We start from the raw sequence: 15,081 nt of genomic DNA, 5'->3' as shown, positions 1-15,081 counted from the left end.
GCTCCGAGGAACAACGCTGCCACCTGGTGGTCAGATCTAGCAACGACACCAAAGGGGTCCTGGGCGGGGCCGGCCATCTCAGTCCCAGACCACCAGGACATAACAGCTCTAGCAGGAAGGGAGTGCTGGTCAACCCCGGGGAGTCAGACCCATTTGTATGACTCTGGATAGAACATTGAGCAAACCGCCAAGTCCCTGCAGATCTGTAAAATGGAGACTGGCTGTGGTCTAGGATCCCCTTCTTGATCAAAGAGCCCAGAGTATTAGCGAGGAAGCCTGGGGAGCTCTAGTCCCAGGCTTATAAAACTGGGCCCCAGAGAGGGAGCCGAATTTTTCCAAAGCTGCACAGCCGAAGGCGTCCTGGGGGCGTTCAAGCTCCCGCTTCCTTCCATTCTGGCCTCCCTGGGCCAGAGCACGAGCCCTCCCTCCCGACTCTGATTTCCCTGGCTGGTTCCAGCTAAGACCGAGGAGTCAGAGGCGAGGCAGAGGGAGCTCAAGTTGCCTTCTTGAAGACGGGTTTCTGGGCCATCCGCAGGACTTTGTAGGTGTTCAAGCCAGGGGCATCGAAGCCCGGGGAGAGCCCCCTCTGGTCAAAGGGATAGAAGTTGAGCAGCTGGCCATGCTGAGACTCCAAGGGGAGCCAGGCCTCCCCCAGAGGCAGGACGCAGGGGAACTCCTTGTCCACCAGCATCTGGAAGACGCGGCCCTGCAGGTGATGCAGCTTCAGGGTCCGGAACTTGACTGGGATCAGCTTCTCCACCTGGGGCCCAAACTGCCTCATGCAAAGGATCCCTGAAGGCCCGAGGAGGATCTCGTAGAAGGTGAGGTTAGCATAGGTGTAGAAGCCCACGTAAGGGCCTGGGCTGGGCGGGGAAGCTAGGCTCCTCTCCACTTCCCGGAAGGCCAGCTCCATGGCGGGGATGAGGATGTCGTACACTTGGGCCACCATGTCCGGCCCCGGCGGGCGGGGCCCAGCCATGAGCACGATGAAGCTGAGCTTCAACTGAGGGACCAGGGAGAAGGTAGCCGCATAGCCATCCAGGTCCCCGTCCTTCCGGACGATGCTGTAGCCCCGCTGGGCGTGGAACTCCCACGGTGTGCCGGTCTGGTTGGCAAAGTAGTTCCCTGGACAGGTGAGGAGAGGAGTCAGCATAGTTTTTAGTGTATCTGGTGCCAGGACACCTTGTGGCGTGCTTCCAAGGAGCACCATCGCCAGCTTGGCCAAGTCGGCGGGTGTGGAGTACATCTGACCAGAGGGGCGGTACCAGCCTAGGTCATAGAGTGGGGCAGGGTGCCCACTGCCATAGAAACCTGCAGCCATCCGGGTCTGAACCCAGGGCACGAGGTCGAAGCCCGTGTCCTCCATCCCCAGCCGGTCCAGGATGTTCTCAGACACCCATCGCTGGTAGTCCTTAATGCCAGTGTGCCTGGTCAACACGTGGGCCAGCAGGGAAAAGGCCAAGGTGCTGTAATGACACCTGGAATGAGAGCAAAGTGACCTGGAATATGGTGCACAAGGGTGTAAATGGGAAAGCAGGAGACTACTTCTCACTCTGGAATCTAAACCTCCTCATCTGTGAAATGAGCACCTCCAACTCTGACATTTGTGTTCTAGAGTCCCTCCCAGCTCTGATATTCTATGTTCTAGAATCCCTCTCAGCTCTGACATTCTGTGTTCTAGATTCCCTCTCAGCTCTGACATTTGTGTTCTAGATTCCCTCCCAGCTCTGACATTCTATGTTCTAGAATCCCTCTCAGCTCTGACATTTGTGTTCTAGAATCCCTCTCAGCTCTGACATTTGTGTTCTAGAGTCCCTCCCAGCTCTGACAGCCTGTATTCTAGAATCCCTCCCAGCTCTGACTTTGTGTTCTAGAGTGCCTCCCAGCTCTGACATTGTGTTCTAGAATCCCTCCCAGCTCTGACATTCTATGTTATAGAATCCCTCTCAGCTCTGACATTCTATGTTCTAGAGTCCCTCCCAGCTCTGACATTGTGTTCTAGTATCCCTCCCAGCTCTGGCATTCTATGTTCTAGAATCCCTCCCAGCTCTGACATTCTGTGTTCTAGAGTCCCTCCCAGCTCTGGCATTCTATGTTCTAGAATCCCTCCCAGCTCTGGCATTCTATGTTCTAGAATCCCTCCCAGCTCTGACATTCTGTGTTCTAGAGTCCCTCCCAGCTCTGGCATTCTGTGTTCTAGAGTCCCTCTCAGCTCTAATATTCCCTATTCTAAAGTCTCTCCAGGTCTGATATCCTCTCTTGTAAGGTCTCTCCCAGCTTTGAAATTCTATATTCTAGAGTCTACTTCAGCTCTGACCTTCTCTGTACTAAAGGCCCTCCCAGCTCTGACATTTGTTCTAAGAGCCCTCCTCATCCCAACATTCTATGCTTTTCTCAAGCATAATTCCTCCAGGGCCTGAGAAGAGCCCCAGGAAGCTCCTTGGTCCTGTTGGGAAGAACTTTCTCCCAGGGAAAGAATTTGAAGGGCTTCCCTAACCTGGTCCCAGGATCAGCCACCAGGACGTCATCCTGCAGAAGAGCCAGGGCATCCTCCGTGCTCCCCCTCCACAGCAAGGTGGTTGAGCGGAGTCTCCTGGGTAGACCTGCAGAAGAAGGGAGGGAAGATAATGCAGCAGACCCAGTAGTGAGTGGTTGGACTAGGGAAGGGCAGATATCTTCTAGTAGGAAAGCAAAAGGCTAAAAGTCAGGAGAACTAGGTTCCAGTCCCCAGTTTCTCTTCCGAGGTGCCAGGGAACTCCACAAAAGCGTACATAAATGTGTGGGAAAGAGAATAGGTTGTCTGTCCTTTCAGTTCTGTCTGACTCTTCCCAACCTCATTTGAGTTAGGATTTTTTTTTTGGCAGACACTGGAGTGGTTTGCCATTTTCTTCCTGGCTCATTTTGCAGATGAGGGAACTGAGGCAGAGTGAAGTAACCTGCCCAGGATCACACAACTAGGAAGTGTCTGAGGCAGGAGTTGAACTCAGGAAGATGATTCTGTCTGACTCCAAGCTCCCAACAATCTGTATTATCTGTATATCTTGTATTTTTCAAAGCACTTTCACATATATTAGTTACTTGATTCGATCCTCACAAAAACACTTATGAGGAAGAAGAGAAAAGGAATAAGCATTTATAAATCACCTACTGTTACTAAGGGCTTTATATATATTTCCTCATTTGATCTCACAATATCTCTAGGAGGTAAATACTATTATTATCCCCATTTTACAGTTGAGGAAACTGAGATAGGCAGGAGGTAAGTGATAACCAGGGTCATACAGCATAAGTGTCCAAGCTTCCAAACTCCAGAGACAGTGCTCCATCCACTGAGCCTAGCTTCATTTTAAAGATGTTCCCATTCCAGTACTGTGTCTCAGTCACCCTCCTGGATTTCCACAGCTGTCCCCAAGTTTATGGGTACAGGGCATCTCCTCACCTGAAAGTTGACTAGCCATTCTTCGGAGAGTTACTGTGGTAGGTTTGAAGGGTAGAGCCCCCTCCTCCAGTCCATCCATCAGGTTTCCCCAGAATGGGCGTGGACCTGTTTCAAGGGGGTTTTTGATTCTGAAGCCTTGGGCATAGCGTTCCAGGGGGTCATCCAGGGATGCCACAATGCCTTCCTCCCAAAGGCGGTACAGCATGATCGTGGGGAAGATCTTGGAGATGCTGGCAATCCTGTCCAAGAAGCGGCACCGTTATTCCCCACACTCCATCTCCCATGCTACCCGTTACAGGCTGCAGGAAGCTGAGGTGGAGGAGCTAAAATCATTGGAGGATCATTGAGAAAACTAAGGATGCTTAGTGAAGAGAGCACTGGGAGGCAGGGGAAGAGGAGTAGTGCTCAGGTGTTTGAGGAGTTATCCTGGGTTTGAGGGATTGTTATTGTTCTTCCTGGTCCAGAGGGTAGAACCAGGAGAAATGGGTGTATGTTACAGGGTAACAAAGTACAGCTTCATGTGAGAAAGAAATATCTAACAGTACGCGCTCTCTACTCCACTGAATGGGCTGCTTTATAACATATAGAGTCTCAGGTGTAGAAGGGATTATTGATCAAGGTGACCTTTAAGGGCCCTCCCATCTCTGACATCCTGGGTTCTAAGAGCTTCTCCCCCCAGCTGTGGTATTTGGTGTAATAATGGTCCTCCCATCTTTAACATTTTGTGTTCTAAGAGCCCTCCCAGCTCTGATATCCCCTGTTCTACAAGCCCTTCTACCTCTGACATTCTCTATTCTAGAGTCCCTCCCAGATCTGGCATTCTGTGTTCTCAAGGGCTTCCCATCTCTGATATTCTATTCTAAGTTCCCTCCCACTATTGACATTCTGTATTTTAAAGTCTGTCCCAGACCTGGCCTTCTGGGGTCTAGGTCCCCTCGAAGATGTGACATTCTGTGTTCTAAGTACCTTTCCTCTGGAATTTTGTCCTGGGTCTATTCCAACTTTAAGATTCTGTGTTCTAAGGACCCTTCCAATCTACACATAATGTATTCTAAAGTCACTTTCATCTCCAAAATTCTATGTTCTAAGGCATCTTCTAGCTTTAGCTTTCTTAATTTTTGCATTGTGTTCTAATCTGTTTCCTCAATATTTTATGGCTATGACTTGATGTTGACTTTGAAATCTTTGGTTACTGTAGTATTTATAAATAAACAAGAGGATGAGGGTCCTCTGATTCTAGAGAAGGCATGGCTTGTTATAAGGGGGAGATCCTTAACTGCAATTTGTATCTCTAAAGGTCTTGATAGATAGAGGAGCTAGTTCTCTGTTCTTTCCACGCTATCACATGCTTCCCAGGTATAGACTGAAATGGCAAGATAAATGATTCATGCTAAACCTCAGGTGTCTATGGGAAGAACACTGAATTGGAAATCAAAGGATCTAAATTTAAATCCTGGCTCTGCCACTTAGTAGCTGTATGATCTTAGGAAAATTATTTAATCTCAGTCTCCTCATTTGTAAAATGATGGGGATGTGCCAAATGCCCTTCTAGCCCTGGATCTCTGAGGCTAATGTATGCCTCCTATCCAGACCACCAGTTTTTCTTCTAAAATGACATGATTTGACCAGATGGTCTCTAGAGTGAGTTTTAATACTCAGTGATCTTATGGTAGGGAAAGGAGACCAGAATGTCTGAGTTGGAAGGGGTCTGAGAACACAGGATGTGAGGACTGGGAGGGCCCTTAGAACCCAGGAGGTCAGAGCTGGGAGGGCCCTTAGAACCCGGGAGGTCAGAGCTGGGAGAGCCCTTAGAACCCGGGAGGTCAGAGCTGGGAGGGCCCTTAGAACCCAGGAGGTCAGAGCTGGAAGGGCCCTTAGAACCCAGGATGTCAGAGCTGGGAGGGCCCTTAGAACCCAGAAGGTCAGAGCTGGGAGGGCCCTTAGAACCCAGGAGGTCAGAGCTGGGAGGGCCCTTAGAACCCGGGATGTCAGAGCTGGGAGGGCCCTTAGAACCCAGGAGGTCAGAGCTGTGAGGGCCCTTAGAACCCAGAAGGTCAGAGCTGGGAGGGCCCTTAGAACCCGGGAGGTCAGAGCTGGGAGGGCCCTTAGAACCCAGGAGGTCAGAGCTGGGAGGGTCTTTAGAACCCAGGAGGTCAGAGCTGGGAGGGCCCTTAGAACCCAGAAGGTCAGAGCTGGGAGGGCCCTTAGAACCCAGGATGTCAGAGCTGGGAGGGACCTTGAAACACAGGATGTCAGTCTCTTCTGTTTCAGAGGTTTGTGGCTGAGACTCAAGATCCACTGCCAAGATTCCTGCTCTCCTTGACAGCATCCTCTGTTTCCTACCCCCATCCTACCATCTACTCAGTGTAGGACTCCAAAGTCTGGCAAGCTTACCGGTAGATGGTATACTCGGTGGGGGGCCCTGAGGCCCTGTCAGAGCCATTCTTCTTGCCAAAGTTCCCAGTCCACAGCACAGTGTCATTGTAGATGACCACAGCAGACATGGCCATGAGACCAGGGGCAGTGGGCATTGTTTGCTGCAGAAGCTTGTCCACCTTAAGGAGATCAGAGATGCGATTTTAGAACAGGGACTAAATTCCCATTGACCACAGCCTGGCCCAGCACATAGTCCCCTTTCCCCAGAGCACACTCCTTGGAAATCCCTCCCATGTAGAACCCCTCTACCCTCAGCACCAGCTTCCCCCGTACTGCACACACCTTTCCCTGAATTTCTTGGCCAGACCACTGTTTCTCTGTCTCCATACTGAGATCTATTAAAGACCATAGCTAAAAAGGGCAGGGTCTCCCACTTCATCCTGGGTCATCTCCAATCGTCCTGATCTCTCTCTAGCCCCAATAGCTCTGAAGGGGAAAGCGAGGCCGGTGACCTTGCCCAGCCCTCCCTTATTTAAATCCAATTCATTTGCAGGTCATAGCATTCCTTCCCTGATATCCGAGTCCTCTTAGAGAACAAAGTACAAACAACAACTGAAAACCCTCCCCATCCTCCAGAAATGGAGCCCTCTGCCCAACAGAACAGAATCCTCCTTTGTAACAAAAAGGAAATTCACTGAAACGATGAGAAGTTGGCCATATCTGCCTCATCCAGTAACCATAATCCCCCCACCTCTCTATCATTTATTTCATCCCTTTCTGTTTTTGTGGTTATTGTATAAATTACTTCCCCTGATTTACCCTGACCTTCTCCAAGGCTTCCTTCAACACAGGGAGGGGATGCTGGAGGGGCACAGGCTCTGGATAACGGGGACACATCCTCACAGTTTCTGAGGTCACTTCCATGTCAGAGGAGTCTGAATAACAAGTAGAGCGCCATTCAGTTGCCCATAACACTACAAGGTAGTCAGTGTGAGTATTATTATCTCAATTTTACAGAAGAAAAAATCTTAGTCCCAGAATGACTCGCTCAAAGTCACACACCTAGCGAGAGACAGAGGCAAGAACTCAGATCTCAGGAACAGGGTCTTTCCAATATAACCCATTGGCCAGGCAGTGAATGAGATCATCCACTGGGAGGGCTAGAGGGCCAGCTACTCGGTCAACATTTATCTATTTTATTATAATTTTATTACAAATAGTAACAGTAAATTATTACAAATTAGAACAATAAAATAAATAATATAATAATATATTATGTATGTAAATATAATTCTAATTTTATTATAATTTATTAAGCACTTACTAGGTGCCAAGAACTGTGCTGAGCCCTAGAGATACAAAGAAGTCACTAGGGATACTGGCAAGAGCAAGGGATTTGAAATCAGACTTGAGTTCAAATCTCAACTCTCCCATTCAAGTTCCGTAAGAATAGGATTACTGGGGCAGCTAGGTGGTGCAGTGGATAGAGCCCTGAAGTCAGCCCTGAGTTCAAATGTGACCAGACATTTAACATATCCTAGCAGTGTGACCCTGGGCAAGTCACTTAACCCCAATTGCCTCAGCAAAAAAATAAATAAATAATAAAATAAAAAAGACAAGAATAGGATTATATATATAAAGCCTCAGGATTTTTGTTTCATTTTTGTCTTTGTTATTACCTAACATAAATAGGTATTACCTAACATAAATAATTATGCCCAAATCTGAACTTCAGTTTTCTCATCTCTAAAATGGGATAAATTATGCTTGTTTAATCTTCCTACCTTCCAGTGGGGTTGTGAGAATAGCCCTTTGGAGCTTGCAGAAGACTATAACTATTATTGTTAACCTATCTGACTGGTGTGAATGGGGGACTCAATGGTTATGATAACTTCATTTAGATTGCCCTGAAGGAAAGGGACTGGATCCAGAATCTCATTGGTATAATAAACTCTATCTATTGTTAAAGTGAGTTTTGTTTTGTTTTGTTTTTCCCCCTCAATGCACACATATGTGAACTGACAATTTGGGGGAGGGAACATCAATTGAGAAAATCACCACCTACCTATTGCCTCCCTGAGTCAACGGGGGCAGGGGATTGGGTGAGAGAAAGCACAGGATTCCTTTAAGAGCTGTAATCAAACATAACTAGAACAGTGCCGTAGGGACTTTGGGCCAGGGTGCTGAAATTCAGAAGGCATTAATAGCAATTGCAGTCCCCACTTAACTATTTGGTAGCTACCCAGCAGGAATAGTTGGTTAAAATAGGAAGCTGTCAATTGAGATGCTCTCTCTTCCCCTCACTCCCATCAGCAGTCAATCACAGAATTCTCAGTGAGCTCTTCCCCAGGGCAACAGCGGCCTTCCAGCAGCGAGTGCGCTCATGGGACCCAAGGGTCTCTCCTATGACTGCAGCCATCCTCTCTCTCCCAAGTGAAATGAAGGTTTATTTTGTGCCATTTGCCCAAAGTACAAAAATTACTAATAACATATCTGGGAACATAGGATTATAGGGGTTCTATCTGGATTGAGTTTCTGAGAGCCTTTGCTCCAAACTCCTCATTTTACAGATCAGGAAACTGAGGTACAGAGTGCCCAAGTTCATATAACAAATACCTGAGGCAGAATTCAAATTCAGTACCTTTGACTTCAAAGCCAGGACTATTTTCACTTCTAGGTCCTAGGTCCTCCTCTCGGAGGCTCTTGGGAGCCCGGGTCCCCACACTCACCAACCTCTGCCTTCTGAAGGTGATATTGCCACAGAAAGCAGCCGATCATCGTGACTGACAGGAGGAAGAAGAAGCCAGCTAGGGCTGGAATGAACTTTCCCTTCACCTTAGACAGTGTCAATCCTGGACAGACCTGCAGCCCATGTGCCCACGTGCACATACACATGAACACACAGACACAGACACACAAGATACAAGTGGTAGAATTTGGAGAAAGAAAAATCAGTCACCCCGGGGTGAAAGGGACGCTCTTAGGGGTTCCTGGATCCAAACCATTTTACAAGTGGAGAAACTGAGGCCCATGGAGGGCATCTAATTTACCAAGTTCACTCAGCCAACCATGGTGAAGGTCAGATTAGGAGTTTGTCTCATGCTCTGTTTCCCCACGCTCTCAGCCTTCATCTCCTGATACCCTTCAACCAACTTGCACCAAGTATACTCAGTCTCCTGGGCTGCTTAGGACCTCCCCCTGCTGTGCTTACTCTTTGTGAGTGACATCCAGGTCATTCCAGTTAGCAAGAAAAGGAAGTGGGACGGAGGCGAGCATTCTTGTAATATCTGTCTGCTGTGCTTTCCTTTGGGGTGAGAGTCCATGTGTGACTAATGCAGAGGCCCTGTGTGCCCTAATGCTCATGGAAAACAAGGAAAATGACTTAGAATCATAGAAGGATAGAATGTCAGAGCTGGGAGGGCCCTTAGAACCCAGGATGTCAGAGCTGGGAGGGCCCTTAGAACACGGGAGGTCAGAGCTGGGAGGGCCCTTAGAACCCGGGAGGTCAGAGCTGGGAGGGCCCTTAGAACCCAGGATGTCAGAGCTGGGAGGGCCCTTAGAACCCGGGAGGTCAGGGCTCAGAGATAGCCTGGAGGTCAATGAATCTATTATTACTCTATCCCCCTGTTACAGGCAAACCAATTTAATTCCTTAGTGGTGATCAGACTCCCAGAATCGCATGGCCAGTTCATAGCTAAACAAAGTTTAGAGCCCAAATATGTTCATTTTCACTGCCAAGTTCCTTCCACCTTGATCACAAGGAGTCCCCTGCAGCTCCTTGGGAGCTGGGGCATAAAACATATGGAATGGCATACATACTGCTGCTCCACTCCCAACCTTGCTCTAGGGACACTGAAAGGCCATGAGGCTTATTGGGAGCCTGCCCCATCCCTGTTTCCTGGGAGCTGATTGAACTGGCTGAGGGGAGGTTGCTCAAACCCACCTGGGAGCCACATCTCTTTCCCAGGATCCCAGAACTCACAGCCACCAGATGAAATGAAACTTTGCTCTGTACTAAACACTGGGCCAGCCTAGCATAGAATCTCAGTTGGTGATTGTGGGAGGGGGCGGGGGGGGGGAGGTTGGAAGAGAGGAGGAAGAGGAGCAGAAGCAGCAGCAGGAGGAGGAGGAGAAGGAAGAAGAGGTGAGGGAGGAATAGGACGAAGAGGGGGAGGAGGGTAACTTTTCCTCCATCTTGAAGCAGAAACAGGTCACTAACTCAGTCAGTCCTGATGTCCTGCCAAGGATCACCCTCACCTCCCCCTGAGCAGGGACCTGGCATCAGGCTCTAACCCCAGGATTTGTTCCGATAATCTCTCTCTTGAGGGAATGGGTCTTTATCTAATCTGCCAGCTGTGTCCTCTGCAGCTTCTCGCCTCTTAGAGACCCAGAAGAGGAAAGTGATTTTCAGACTATGGGAATCCTTCTCCTCCCTTCCCAATTGTGGTTCTGCTTCTCAGGACCAATCAGATCTTAGACTTAGTATGACATCCCTCCCAATCATCCAGATTCTGTTATCAGACCCTATATATCTGTCCTTAAGAAAGTTCCCAGAAAGCAAATATGGTCCTTTCTTTATCAATTCCACCCAACTCGTGGAGTAGGTATTGGGAGTAAACAAATTATCTTTAATACCTGTCCGGGCTCTGACCTCCTGGGTTCTAAGGCCCCTCCCAGCTCTGACCTCCCGGGTTCTAAGGCCCCTCCCAGCTCTGACCTCCCGGGTTCTAAGGGTCCTCCCAGCTCTGACCTCCTGGGTTCTAAGGTTCCTCCCAGCTCTGACCTTCTGGGTTCTAAGGCCCCTCCCAGCTCTGACCTCCCGGGTTCTAAGGGTTCTCCCAGCTCTGACCTCCCGGGTTCTAAGGGCCCTCCCGGCTCTGACCTCCTGGGTTCTAAGGGGCCTCCCAGCTCTGACCTCCTGAGTTCTAAGGTTCCTCCCAGCTCTGACCTCCTGGGTTCTAAGGTTCCTCCCAGCTCTGACCTCCTGGGTTCTAAGGGCCCTCCCAGCTCTGACCTCCTGGGTTCTAAGGACCCTCCCAGCTCTGACCTCCCGGGTTCTAAGGCCCCTCCCAGCTCTGACCTCCCGGGTTCTAAGGCCCCTCCCAGCTCTGACCTCCCGGGTTCTAAGGGTCCTCCCAGCTCTGACCTCCCGGGTTCTAAGGGTCCTCCCAGCTCTGACCTCCTGGGTTCTAAGGGCCCTCCCAGCTCTGACCTCCTGGGTTCTAAGGGCCCTCCCAGCTCTGACCTCCTGGGTTCTAAGGGCCCTCCCAGCTCTGACCTCCCGGGTTCTAAGGGTCCTCCCAGCTCTGACCTCCTGGGTTCTAAGGTTCCTCCCAGCTCTGACCTCCTGGGTTCTAAGGGCCCTCCCAGCTCTGACCTCCCGGGTTCTAAGGGCCCTCCCAGCTCTGACCTCCCGGGTTCTAAGGCCCCTCCCAGCTCTGACCTCCCGGGTTCTAAGGGCCCTCCCAGCTCTGACCTCCCGGGTTCTAAGGGCCCTCCCAGCTCTGACCTCCTGGGTTCTAAGGGCCCTCCCAGCTCTGACCTCCCGGGTTCTAAGGGTCCTCCCAGCTCTGACCTCCTGGGTTCTAAGGTTCCTCCCAGCTCTGACCTCCTGGGTTCTAAGGCCCCTCCCAGCTCTGACCTCCCGGGTTCTAAGGGCCCTCCCAGCTCTGACCTCCCGGGTTCTAAGGCCCCTCCCAGCTCTGACCTCCCGGGTTCTAAGGCCCCTCCCAGCTCTGACCTCCCGGGTTCTAAGGGTCCTCCCAGCTCTGACCTCCCGGGTTCTAAGGATCCTCCCAGCTCTGACCTCCTGGGTTCTAAGGGCCCTCCCAGCTCTGACCTCCTGGGTTCTAAGGGCCCTCCCAGCTCTGACCTCCTGGGTTCTAAGGGCTCTCCCAGTTCTGACATCCCGAGTTCTAAGGGTCCTTTCAGCTGTGATATCCCATGTGCTAAGGGCCCTGCCACCTTTGTGTGAAGATGGGTATTGAATTTCATTCCTGGAAAGGAGCTTAGAGAATATCCCAGTTCTATTACTAACTACTCAGAGGGGTCACAGTGGAGGGCTTACAGGTTAGTGAGACTTCCTTCAAAGGGGCTCCTTACCTGAGGCTTTGACCTAGCCATGAATCCAAAGAAGGCTCTTAGTCCTTAGAGGGCTCAGCAATACAATCCAGGACACTCTGTGAGCAGGGAAACTGAATCAGCAAAAAAGAGGGACCTAAGAGGTTGAAAAGGAGGTAGTAATGACAAAGAAATGAAGAAACCTAAGGGGTTGGGTGAGAGAGACATGATATCAGCACTAAGGATGCAGGGCAGGGACCGGGCAGAGGGAGACTCAGGAGCAGAGAGCTAGGGAGAAAGCCAGGATTGAGACTGAGGAGGAAATCATGGACAGAGGAGTGATTGAATCTAGCAGAATGGAGAATAAAGCTAAATAAAGGGAAAAAACAAAAAACCTCCCATATTTCTCTATTCTGTATTTGCCCATAGGATTAAGAAAGATTCTCAGACACTCTCTCACCTGTCTTTAATCCCCAGAACTTCCCCTCTTCTCCAGTCCCTTTCCTGATCCCCAGTAGACTTTTAGAATCAGTCTTTCCCCCCCAAAAAAAAACAACCCCCAAGTACCCCCCAAAGCACAAATGGAAATTCACCATTCCCAAAAGGCCTCCAGAGGTGGATGAAGGGACATCAGAAGCTCTGCACCGGGCTCCCACCAGGACGGAGCCCTCACGCCCCTACTCCTCTGCAAACCCAACAGACTTCATCCCGCTGTGGCCCCGGAGCCAGTCCTCTGCTAGGGGCAAAAAATGACTTTCCCCAGCGTTCCTCCATCTGGCTATCCAGGTGTCCAATCCCTGATGGGCAGATTAGTGCTGCTGTGCGGATGAGGGTGGAGAGCAGTGAGGGACATCTGTGTGGGCAGTGCCAAGGGGAGAGCAGAGGCCTCTGGGGGAGGGGGAGACAGGGCAAGGCAGGAGCTCTCCTCCATAATTCCTCTTAGATCAGGAATAAAAGGATCCAGGAGACATAGAAAGGTGCTTCCAGACAGTGTTATAGAAAGGAAAGAGACCTCCATCTACAGTTAAAAGGCAGAGTTTTGGATGCTCTCTGTATGTTCTTAATACTTGATCTCTGCAGGCTCCAGTTTCCTCATCTATAAAATGAGACAGTCAGAATCTAAGGGCCCTTGCAGTATTAAAAGCCTATGCTTCCCTAACAAATCTCTTCCTTCTATGCCCAATTGGCTGTCAAACTCTGCATACCCTTTGACCCAGCAGTGTCTCTATTGAGCCTGCATCCCAAAGAGATCATAAAAAAGGAAAAAAGGACCGACATGTACAGAAATATTTGTGTCAGCCCTTTGGCAAGAAACTGGAAACTGAGCAGAAGCCCATCAGCTGGGGAATGGCTGAACAAGTTATGGTATCTGAATGGTATGGAATATTATTGTTCTGTAAGAAATGACCAATAGGATGATTTCAGAGAGGCCTGGAAAGACTGACATGAACTGATGCTAAATGATGTGAGTAGAACCAAGGGAATATTAGATACAGAAACAAGATTGTGTGATGATCAATTCTTTTTTATATGTTTTTTTAATTGACAAAACATATGCATGGGCAATTTTTCAACATTGTCCCTTGCAAAACCTTCTGTTTTAACTTTTCCTCTCCTTCCCTCTACCCTCTCCCTTAGATGGCAGGTAGTCCCATATGTGTTAAGTATGTTAAAGTGTATGTTAAATACAACATATGTATACATATTTATACATTTATCTTGTTGCACAAGAAAGATTGGATTTTGAAAGAAGAAAAAAATAAAAATGCAAACGAACAATAACAGAAAGAGTGTAAATGCTATGTTGTGGTCCATTCTCAGTTCCCAATGTTCTTTCTCTGGATGTTCTGTTCATTATAGATCCATTGGAACTGATTTGGATTCTCTCATTGTTGAAGAGAGCCATGTCCATCAGAATTGATCATCAGATAGTATTGTTGTTGTAGTATATAATGATCTCCTGGTTCTGCTCATTTCACTCAGCATCAGTTCATGTAAGTCTCTCCAGGCCTTTCTAAAATCATCCTATTGGTCATTTCTTACAGAACAATGATATTCCATAACCTTCATATACCATAATTTATTCAACCATTCTCCAATTGATGGACATCCATTCAATTTCCAGTTTCTAGCCACTATAAAGAGAGCTGCCACAAACATTCTTGCACATACAGGTCCCTTTCTCTTTAGTATTTCTTTGGGATATAAGCCCAATACTAACACTGCTGGATCAAAAGATATGCATAGCTTGATAACTTTTGGAGCATAGTTCCAAATTGTTTTCCAGAATGATTAGATATGATGATCAATTCTGATGGACATGGTTATTTTCAACAATGAGATGATTCCAATGGTTCCAATGGTCTTGTGATAGTCATCTGCACCCAGAGAGAGGACTGTGGGAACTGATTGTGGGTTACAACATATTTTTACTTTATTGTTGTTTGCTTGTTTGTTTTTTCTTTTTTTCATTTTTTCCCTTTCTGATCTGATTTTTCTTGTGTAGCATGGTAAATGGAAATATGTATAGAAGAATCACATATGTTTAACATATATTGGATTATTTGCCATCTAGGGGAGGGGTGGGGAAAGGAGGGAAAAATTTGGAACACAAGGTTTTGCAAGGGTGAATGTTGAAAATTATCTATGCATATGTTTTGAGAATAAAAAGCTTTAATTTTTAAAAAGAGAAAAAAAGAAATCTCTTCCTTGACAAAGGAATTGGAGGAGAGATTTCAGGCCTACTTTCTCTTTGGCCTTGCCTTCTTGGACAGGCAGGAAACAGGGTTTAGAGTTGGAAGGACTATCTAGTCCAATTTCTTCATCTAAAGGAAACCCATGGAGGCTCTGCCCTCCTTCAGCATCACCTGGGCAGTAAGTGACAGAGCTGGGATTGGATTCCAGGTCCTTTGGTGACAAGTGACAACATTTCTATTTCTTGTATTTTATAGTTTACAAAGAGGTTGCCTAACAACCTGATGAAATTATGATTCCCATTTTACGTGTGGGAAAGCTGAGGCCCAAAGGATTGTCCAAGCTTCCTAGTGTTAGAAATGACAGGTCTTCTGGACCCCAAGTCAAAGTTCTTTCCACCCCACTGCCCATGGGTCCCCTTCTTTCTGGTCACCAGAATCTGCTAGCTTACAGACTAGTAAATTTCCTGGGTCATAAGGAAGCATGGAGAGCAGCAGAAAAGGGAGACTCCT

The 15,081-nt window shown here is 48.4% G+C and overlaps 1 protein-coding gene across 1 annotated transcript; it reads right to left on the bottom strand.

Annotated features, from left to right (window-relative positions):
* Nucleotides 1-352: 352 nt before the first annotated feature.
* Nucleotides 353-8,671, bottom strand: LACTBL1 (lactamase beta like 1). Its single transcript, XM_074297632.1, has 6 exons — nt 8,545-8,671; nt 6,641-6,750; nt 5,834-5,994; nt 3,440-3,678; nt 2,498-2,603; nt 353-1,478 (listed from the first exon to the last, which is right to left on the bottom strand). Exons 1-6 carry the CDS (start codon nt 8,591-8,593, stop codon nt 494-496), a joined length of 1,650 nt encoding a protein of 549 aa, XP_074153733.1. The 5' UTR covers nt 8,594-8,671; the 3' UTR covers nt 353-493.
* Nucleotides 8,672-15,081: the final 6,410 nt, after the last annotated feature.

Source organism: Sminthopsis crassicaudata, chromosome 3, assembly GCF_048593235.1.
Source record: "Sminthopsis crassicaudata isolate SCR6 chromosome 3, ASM4859323v1, whole genome shotgun sequence".
In the NCBI taxonomy this organism is placed as follows: Eukaryota; Metazoa; Chordata; class Mammalia; order Dasyuromorphia; family Dasyuridae; genus Sminthopsis; species Sminthopsis crassicaudata.
The sequence above is the reverse complement of the archived record's forward strand: the minus strand, read 5'-3'. Positions and strand labels throughout refer to the sequence as shown.

What these genes read in the sequence shown, in the direction of transcription:
- LACTBL1 (XM_074297632.1), bottom strand. Translation starts at nt 8,593, where the DNA reads ATGATCGGCTGCTTTCTGTGGCAATATCACCTTCAGAAGGCAGAGGTT. An exon ending in TGAAGGAAGCCTTGGAGAAG is followed by an intron (nt 5,995 to 6,640) that starts GTCAGGGTAAAT and finishes GATCTCCTTAAG; the next exon opens with GTGGACAAGCTTCTGCAGCA. An exon ending in AATGGCTAGTCAACTTTCAG is followed by an intron (nt 2,604 to 3,439) that starts GTGAGGAGATGC and finishes CTTCTTCTGCAG; the next exon opens with GTCTACCCAGGAGACTCCGC.